A 10,219-nucleotide genomic window follows, 5' to 3' on the forward strand; every position below is an offset into this window, starting at 1 on the left:
GGAGGGGGCGGGAGGTGCCGCTGCTGCTGCTGCTGCGTCGGGGCGAGCGGGAGCAGCGCCGTGAGAACCACAGTTTTAGTCTCCAGAAACTCATCTCAAACTAGAGTTTCAATGGAAAACTGTCACTGTCGTATTTCTGGTCTATTTCAAAGTCTTTTTGTTGTGTTGTTTTTAATTACGAAGTGGATGAGAACGTTTTAAAAGTTCCTACACGTTATATTCCTGCCAAATACACACTCCAGTGGTAACTCAAGAAACTATAGGCAATGAGATTTCAAAATAGTTTTTTTGTTTTGTTTTTTTTAATTGTTGTTTTAGAATGCTCCTATATGCTGCATTGTGATTTAAAAAAATACATATTTTTACAGAGTAGTATTTTGTTTTCCACGAGATGATATTTTATATTGTATGATGTAATTTCGAGTTTTTCACTTGGTTTAAAACCCTGATTTACTGTTTAGGAGATAATTAATTGTTTGGGAGTTTAAAAGTGAATATTGAGATTTTTCAAGGCAGTAACTTGGTGTCTGAGGCTCCTTATACTTACTTGAATTGTGGACACAAAGGCAAAGTTTTTCTCAGCAGCAGTTATGTGAGATTTAATTGCTTATTTTTCAGTATCCTCTTAGCACTTGCAGTGTGCTTAGATGCTACTCCATTAAATTTTAAAATGCGAAGTGTGTCTTAACGATGTTACAGTTTGTCAAAGAAATGAGCTGACTGAATGTAAAGGAAGAGTAATAAAATCATATATATTCTCTACGTACACTTAAAACAACCACGAGATTAATTGTGGCTGGTTGTTTGTTACTGTAGCTGTCATTATCTTGTCTGTTATATGTTGCTGCCAGAAGAAAACTGTTGTTTTGTTTTTTTACGGAAGTGTTGTGGGATTACAGAGAAATTAAGGAATATCACTGAAAGATTAGTGTCTGCTGTAGTCAGATTGACACCTTTGTGAGTTGTATCTGGTATTAGGGGTTTGTATTGTTGTCTCTCAGTCCTACTATTTGTGTGGTTTTCGTAGAATAATACCAAGCTTCTAGTAGATTTTGTGAAATCTGTGGCTTTTTGGATTCATAGTTGGCAATGATACTTCTATTTTTGTTTAGGGACTGCAGAGGTATTTTGTTTTCAGTAATTGTTAGGTTCATTTAGGTTAGAATACTCAAAGATCCTGAACAAGGAGTTCAAGTTCCTTAATTAAAGAAAATGCACATTTAACTACAAATGGATATGTTATGGAATCACATTGCAACTTTGATTCAGATTCTACCATCGTTTTGATAAATGTAAGATGAAGAATGTGTTCTGACGTGTGAATTAAGCTAATAAGATCCATGATGACTAGGAATTTTGTAATATTTTTGTGTTTAAATCAAAATCCTCTATCTCTGAGAAGGCTGAGATGTATATTTAAACTCTCAGTATAAGCTCTGGAAGGCTAGTAAGGGTGATTTTTTGAATGGCTATATACACAAATGCTCTTTTTATTGCTATAAACCAATTTAACCGATACATTACTTTCTTTAAAATTATGCACATTTGTAATTAATTTGCTTAATCTTAATAGGGAAAGTTACACATAGAAATCAAAGCTCACTGAAAATATATCAGTGCTTTAACTGGCTAAATTACCATTTTAAACTTAGGATGTTGACTGTCACTATGTATCGTCTTAAGGTAAAGGACCTGAAATATTTAAAGATTGCTAGATCAGTATTAAGTGATTTGTAGAGGTGAATTTTGAGAAAATGTGTTTCTCTCAATACAGAAAAGCAGAGAAATCCAAGTCTGGGGGGAAACATTAATGCCCCACTTAAGCAGCGTTAGCCTTTCATAAGCAGCAAATCTCATCTCTCTCTGGGGAGCCCTGCCTGGAACGCAAGATAACCTACACTTACCCTTGCTTTATTCAGCAACTCCATAAAACTCTACAGCTGTAGCTGACAGCAGAATATTTAAATGATTTGAACAGTGTAAATGCCTCACGTTCATTTAAATAACTGAAGAATTCAATCACTTGAATGCCAATGATTATTCCTATTGGAGTTTACATTTCAAAAAAGCCCATCTGAATCCCTGTGAGAGCATTAAATTGCTGTCTAATTAGAAGTGCAAAATTACATATATTTAAAAGATAATTAAAGGTTTGAAGGCTGTTGAATAACTGGTTGTACATATAAATGAATCACTGAAAATTTGTTAGCAATATGTGAAGCTTTCTTTTATTCCTTGCTTTCAGCTTTGAAGTTAGGTATCACCGAGCTCAGGGGTTTAAGTCTGGTAGTATTAAGATAAAGGCAGATGTTCTTAATTATTTCTTCTCAAACCCCAAATAATTATAAGCAGCTGCCAGTTTTTACATAATCCCAAATGATAAGGTCCTGAGAATGCAAATAAAATCCTAAATAGAGGGTTTGTGATGGGGGTTTTTTTGTTTGTTTTTGGGTTTTTTTGTGTTTTTTTTTTCAGTGGAGTAAATCACATACATGTTGCATTGCTAATCAACTGCAACCCACCTGAAAATGTGAGCTCAGCCGACATGCTCCTTGTCCAGTCTGTAGCTGTGTGACATGGAGCTGGTTTTTGTATTTGCTTTTACCTCACCATATTTCCATATTTTCTTTCATCAGTTTAAACATTACTGCACCATTTGTAAGGCAAAAACATTAAGTAGACTAATGTGTAAGTAGACTAATTTAAATACATGTGGCATGAGAATTATTTTCTTCTTTTACTTTGCTAAAGGGTTCTTCAGTGTACATGGTACATCTAAATGTTCTTACCTTTTCTTTGCCTGGAAACTTATAATTACATTATTCTCTTTTCCCTAGCAAATGACATGACTCCTGTTGTCAGCTTTTCTCTGCAGTATTTCTGCAAATTTTATAATGTGGCCGTTTTTCACTGCTGTCTGGCATGAAAACCCAGTTCAAAATAGTTGTTTTTTACTGCCAACCATAACCTAGGAACTTCTGGATTAACATCTTAAATAATAGACTTGCCAGGAAAGTCTCTCTTGGAAAAGGAAATTGTTCCTATTTTCCTAAGAAAATGAGGATGTTAACACTGATTTTTAATATTAAAATAAGGAGCTTAGTATAGAAAGCAACATTGGTTCTGGCTGGACACCTATGAGTCAAGATTAAGTGCGGATTAATAAAAGATTATTTGAGGCCACAAACTAGATGCAAGTTGTGAAATAAAGGTATCACAAAAAATAAATCAGGATCATGTGAGCAGGAAAAAAAAAAAATCCAAATTCATTGAAAAGCTCAAAAGCCAAGCAGCAGTGATTTGCAGTGAGATAGGATGCTGCTTCACATGTTTCCCCAGGCAGAAAGTTCTGGTGCTATGTAGCACATGGTGAATGAAAGCTCAGTTACTGCAACTGACTATATAAACAGGTGAGGCAGTGAAGGGAATTTTTCACTACTGCTTTGTTGGTGGTTTGTTTTTGGTTTTGTTTTTTTTTTTGTTTTTGGTCTTTTTTAATGTCAAAGTATGAACCAGTCTATTGAAGTGATCTCTCCCCCCGTCATCTCATGACCTTTCACTGTGTTTTTCATTACCTTGTCTTTGTCCCATAGTATTTAACCTCTAAAGATTTTAGACTAAATGTTGAATGACTTGATCCATATTTAAAAGAATTTGCAATTTGGAGTAACTACAATCATTACTGAAAAGTAGGAAGTACATGCCCCCTTCCTCTTCCTTTCTGCATATTTACCTCTAAGAGTGTCATGGCTCTTTTTGGGGAAGTGCCTCACTGAGGGATGTACCCCACTTACAGCCAGGAAAGGAAGCAGCAATATACTCCTGCCTTATTCTATGCAAAGAACAAAGAACAAAGAATGCATGTTTGAAGGACTGGTGACAGAGGATCCTGCTCCTGAAGTTGGTGTTAACCAAACTTTCTCCTTGCACAGTCACCTGAGGAAGGATTAGTGTGCCTCAGTAGCAATTTATGCTAGGCTGGATAAGGTCTCAGGATCAGCCATTGAACCCCATAGGTTCAATACAGTTTCCATTCCTACAGCTGCAAGGTTTGTCTTACGTTACTCAGCAATACACTAGGCAATAAATAAGTGGTAACATTAGTGTCTGGAATCTTAGGGAAGTGAAGTACCTGAGGAGCTGACTAGACCAGGAAATTGCAATAATGACAGTGTATTCAGTCTATTTATTTAAAACTATATGGAAGAGTGTGCATCATAGTTAATGATGCTTTTCCTTTGATATTTGTTCATTCAACTGTTCCTATCAAACTTTGAGGACAAGAACGCCTTTGAGGGAGGGTTTAATGTAAGTTACAGTTATAAATGCTGTTGCTTTGTGTATTTAATTATGTAGAATTGAAGGTCAGCTAAAGATCCTTGCATATGTTCAAGTCTTATAATAAAAAAAATAAAAAATTTTGGATCATTCTCAAATCCTGTTTAGAGTAGTGCATTATCCTAATTTTGAAGCAGTAATCCAAAAAGATGAAACCTAATTAATTGTTGCTATGTTTTGAAATTGGAGAGGTTTTTTCAGTTTCTGGTTCCCTACTTCTGTACATAGGGTAGTAATTTGGCAAGGAAGCACTTTCTCTTGAAATTATTTTACCTCTTTAGCTTTTGGTCATTTTTGATACTTTCCTTTTATAATATTTTCTCACAGTTGGTTCCACAAATGTGACTAGTCAAGCGCACTAAAATCTGTTGATACTTCCAAAGCTGCTATCACAGCAACTTACTCTCTCCTACGTCTACATTATCTAGATGGAGCAGGACTCAGAAATTCCAATCACCTTAGACCCAAGGCTGGCAGCTGTTAAGATGTAGCTTTCTCTGTCCCTGATCAGATTGCTACACTTTGACTTTGTAAACACGTGGCAGGTCATATTCAATGCAGATGGTTTGGGACTGCTTGTGTTAAAAAAAAAAAAAAAAAAAAAAAAAAAAAAGGAAGAAAATATCAAAGAAAAGGGTTTAATAATGGCACATGTAAATGGTTGTAGTGGGGGTGGTGGGAAAATGTGATTCAGTCTTTAAATGTTACATATCACATGCTGTTTGAATCATCCCTTGCTATAGGAGTTTGGCCAAGCCTCAAATAAAAGATACTCTGTAAGATAAAGCTCATTCTTATTCCCCAAAAAAATAATTTCCTGTGCTCTTTCCACAAACAAAAATATGTAGTTTTTAGCAGCCTAAAAGATTCTTGTGTTGTAGTCCAGATATTTAAAAATGTTCAGTTTTTGGTTGTTTTTTTCCCAGAGGTTAACTACTATATAGTATCACCACTCATGTTATGCTGGCCAAAGTAGATTAACAGCACACAGTTTAAATCTAACTCTTTTCCTCATCTACTTAAATCAGAGTCATTTGGAAGAGCTCCTAGTTTCTATCTTTCCCGGTGGGTGCCTTAATAATTTGTTTCTATGCTTTATAGTAATATTGCAGAAGGGTTTGGCTTCAGCCTTGACTCAGTGTTTTATACTTAATTCAGGAGTCTCAGAGATAAAAGATTGTTTGCTACCATAGAAAAAGATATAGATTAATGCCATTTTTAAAACCTGGTGAGTTACTTTGATGCGCATGAATAGCTTTTACTAAGAAATTAGTTAAGCAATAAAACTGGAAATAAGCTAGAGAAGAATGACCAATTGAACAGTATTAAGTATTTTATATTGTATCTACTTGCGTTTATGTTTTAGGCCCTAGTTACATAATCATAAATATATGTATATTTACTGTTGTGAATAAGGTAATATCTGACAGACAAATAATTTTTGGTATCCTGTTTTTGCTTTAAGTTAGTTTTTGTTTTATCTGCCATCCTTTTCTGAACTATAACATAGATCTACTCTTCACTTATTTAATTACTGTGTAGGCAATTAAAATGTAGCCCCTATATAGAGCTGAATGAGGGGTCAGGAATCTCAATATTTCATTATTTCCTGTCCTAAATATGCTGAAGAATTGCATTTCCAGTTCCTTCAAGTGCTTACAGAGTGCCTAACTCTTGCTTGATCACTGGGATTTGGGCTGTTTTTTTGCTTATCTGAATTTTTTAGACATGGATGCTTCTAATTCCGGCTTTGCTGCAGAGTTTGGGATGTTTTATCCAGCTCTTCATTTGATTGCTTTTGGATTTTGTTTTTGCTTTTTGAGTGCAAGGTGTGGAATCTACATGATCAAAATAAATACAAACCAAATAATCAATATGACGCCAGTGGTTTGCCTTAGGTTTGAAGCCAACTTCTGCTGTCAGACACCAGATCAATTCCTATTGTCATAAGTAAGGGTTTGCACATGTGTCTGAGAATGCAGTATAGCCCAGAAGCTCTTCAACATCTGTAAGGATGTAATTAAACATTGGAACCAGTACAGGAGCTGTTTGCTCTATTCATATGATCCCAGCTAACTTTGATTTAACACCTTTCAGTTCTCAGTATTTCAGAGCTTGACTGAAACAATTTCTATAGAATAATGACTAAATCAGGTTGAAGATTTGTGTGGTTAATCGGTGCAGCCACAGAGAGCAGATATGGTTACTTCTTGTAAAATTTAAGGATAATATTGATAGAGCTGCAGCCATAATGAAAGACTTGCAAAAACATAGCTACAAAAATCAAGCCCTGTTAATGAACTGGACATTATCCTGTCATATTTTATGCTTGTGAAATGTACTTCAGTGTTTGGATGTAGTTATCTCTTTGGCTATGAGGGCTGTCACATAGCAAGAATTAATTGTAGCACTGAGCTGCTTGAATTCACAGTCTAGTGTATAAGTATGTGCTGAAAGCAGAAATTCTTTACATCTTTCCACCCATCTGTTGAATAGCATTAACCCTGAAGTAGATAACCTTGTTGTTAAAAAATGGTGTATTCTAGCACATGAAAGTACTCTTTAATTGCCTCTGCATGAATTCTCAGAATTCAGTCAAGACTCACACCAACAGAGTTGTTCGGATTTTTTTTATTCAAAAGAAGAATGAGAATTGATTGAGGATGTTATCCCACACTGTTGTGGCTTGTGTCTAACACGACAACAAAGTGGGCTCCTCCCCCATTACCAAAAAATCCACCAAACCAAACCAGCACTTACAAAGAATAATCTGTAGAAAAGTATCCACGTTATTTAGAGCAAAAATTAAGGAGGATCAGTGAAGTGTGCTGGCAGAAACATTACAGTGCTACCAATATCTCAAAAACTCTTTTTGATTATGGTCCAGTATTCAATATTTTTTTAAAGTTTGCTCTTCTTCAGGAAGATTTTGTCATACCTATTTTTAAATACTGTGGTCTACAAAAGCAACTATGGGATTCCCATGAGATTTTTTAAATTTAGAGAGGAAAAAGTCAGGATGGGAATAACCTTCTTAATGCTCAGAGAGCAAGTTTTTTCTTTGGCCTCTCTGTAATCTGCTGAATGTGATTGAAAGTTCCTGCACCACTGGCTTCAGTGATGAATTGGCTGTCTCAAGCACTGACAGATTTGGTTTATGGTATAGTTGGTTCTGCCCTGAGGGAGGAGAATCAACTATATATACTGCCTTACAGGTGCATTGTCTATCCTACTGTGATGGTATGGTTTGGGAGTCAGAAAAGCAATTTGAGGATTTTTCGCAGTATCCCAGTGTCTCTTGTCATGCTTCATAGGAAGACTTGTGGTTTTTCCTCCCACTTATATGCATCGTAAAAGAGAAAAGACCAGATTTCCCATTATGCCAATCCTCTCTCAGATTTATTTTTTTCAAATATATTATGATCATTTTTCTTAGCCAGTTGGGTTCTTTATTCACAGATCTTCCTGAATACACTTTTCTTCTCCTGCCGAGCAACATTTTGTTCTTACACTAGTAGGGTCTTTGATTTTAAATATTCAGCAGAGGGCAGAATTTCCTACATTATAAACACATCAGTGTCAACCCAATTTGTCAAAAGAATATTTATTTTAAATGTGCGATTTACAGTGTAGCAGTGACAAGTGATAAAAACCTATAAATTACCATTATTATATTACTTTTTCCCCCATGAAGTTGTAGATAAAATGTAGTATCAGCAAGTGTTAACATCATACTTCACAAGACTTGCATTTATCTTGTTTAAAGAGAAATGGGTAAACATTTTGTTGATAAGATTATAGCAAATTTAACTTCCTGTGCAGCTGAAAAAGCTAGTTTGAGATATTTAACATAAACTACAAGATCAAGGTCTCACGTATTTTCCATATAGGGACAAGAAGGTACAAATGCAGAATTTTACTTTGAAGTGTGTTAATCAAGAAAAGTTTTGTATCATGGCAAGAGATCATGCAAATAATCACAAGTAATGTAGATTTTTAGTTCACAGCTGACATTTATGCAGCAATGTGGTGTGCTTTGTAGGAATTAAGCTACCTGCTGTTATGTGTATTGCATACAGTCAGCAGATTTTTCAAATCTTGTGACACTAGATGTTTGTGCAAATAAAGCAGGATGTGCTAAATATGTCACCTTTTTTTATGCCAGTATGAAGAGGGGAAAAAACGAAGAAAGCCCAACTACAGTAGCGTGGATCTTTCCGAGGTCGAGTGGGAAGACAGAGATGATGTGGTAAGTGATGTGTTTTAAAACTCTGTAAAAAGACATTGCTACATCCAACTACTGTACGTGGAAACTGTTTAAGTAGTCATTAGAGTGGCCATCTCAGTGCTTTCAGGAAGGGAAGGACAATAGCCCTTTTACTTAATTCGGAATTTTATAACTGTTTTGTATTGATTCTTCCTTACTTATGCATATACCACAAAATCAGACTCTTAAAATCTTTGGTAAAGCTCATCACCTTTACATTCTCCATGCATCCCATTGTGTGTTTTTGCTGGATAGCAATTTAGTGCTAAGGAAGGGAATAGAGTATCTCTTAAGGGCTGACTCACACAACTGCTGAAACTCAGAAATGAAGGAATGAGTTTAACTACTCTGCACAAGATCCCTCTTTCATCAGTGGAAGTAAGGTGAGCTATTTTCCTTAGCATGCAAAATCAAAAAGTATCAGAGAAGTAAACAAAATTTGATTCTTTGAACTCTGCTTAGAGCACAGATTGACTCGAACACTTAATTTCAGACATCTGAAATGTATTTCAGAAATGTTGCAGAAGCATGCTTTCTGTGTCTATCAGCTGTTACACACACAATCCTCTCAGTTACACTCATCATTCAGTGCTCCATCTACTCTGTAGTTCACTCTTTATCTTATTCTTTTTTACCTTGCAGGCTTAGCCTTTTTTTGCAGTACTGTATCAAAAGCTTTCCTTATGTCCATGGCTTAACCTTTGCCTGGTCTTTCTGTTACTTCCTCAATAAATCTGATTTGTTAGGCATGATTCGTTTTGTGTGAATCCGTGCTGACTGTCCTTAATTAAATCGTAACTTTCCAGGTGTTCCCCTTTCTGTCCTGTAATTTAGTTTTTCCCATAAGTTCCCCACTGCCAAAGTCACGACTGCATGTCTGTGTTTTTCATAGATGTCTCCTCAATCCCTTCTCAAATATCAGAACTGTGTTAGCTTCTCTCAAGTCTCTTATAGCTCTACTTTTCCAGAGAAGTTTTGAATATGTCCACTATAGGTTCCCATATTTACTTTGTCATGTCTTTCCGAAACCTGGGATGGATCACGTACAACTGCCCCTGGAGTCTTGTCAGTCTTCAGATGTACTAATTTCTTGATCCCTGTTCTGACAGAAGTCTGTATTTTCTTTCTCCCTTACAAAATATATACCTTACATTCTTCCAGCTCTCCACCTCCTTTGTGAGTAGTGAAACAGTTCATTTATGTTTTAAGCAATGTCTCTTTCACCAGGTGATAGATTGTTCTCATCCTCTCCTAGGAGACCATCTTACTTCCTTATTTAAAGTTTTGTGGAGTGCACACTCAAACTTTTTTAAGTATTTCTTGTATAACTTTGTGCAGTTTTCTATGCATACACTATTGAAGGCTTCCTCATTAGATTTTCATATACCCTGGAAGCTTACAACAGTATTGGCAATCACATTGACTTCATATTTTATACTTTACCTTTTCTTTTATCTTTGATCACATATTACTCAACCCGTTCCCATGAAAATGACCTTTTAAAATTTCCTGTCTCCTATCCAATACTATTGCTGTAGTTAAGCACAGCATTTAAGCCTTCATGGCTTTTCTCTTATTCTTTCCCTTTGCTTTGTTTCCCCGCCCCCCCCCCCC

The 10,219-nt window shown here is 35.8% G+C and overlaps 1 protein-coding gene across 1 annotated transcript in view; it reads left to right on the plus strand.

The window, feature by feature from the left end:
- CACNA2D3 (calcium channel, voltage-dependent, alpha 2/delta subunit 3) overlaps positions 1-10,219 on the plus strand; it is a 366,879-nt gene that overhangs the window by 270,742 nt on the left and 85,918 nt on the right. Inside the window, exon 18 of the mRNA XM_009993350.1 lies at positions 8,504-8,587. Within this exon, the coding sequence (XP_009991652.1) occupies positions 8,504-8,587 (84 nt within the window). The remainder of the gene's footprint in view (positions 1-8,503; positions 8,588-10,219) is intronic.

The sequence above is a fragment of the Chaetura pelagica genome, unplaced genomic scaffold (genome assembly GCF_000747805.2).
Source record: "Chaetura pelagica isolate M959 unplaced genomic scaffold, ChaPel_1.0 scaffold630, whole genome shotgun sequence".
Classification (NCBI taxonomy): domain Eukaryota; kingdom Metazoa; phylum Chordata; class Aves; order Apodiformes; family Apodidae; genus Chaetura; species Chaetura pelagica.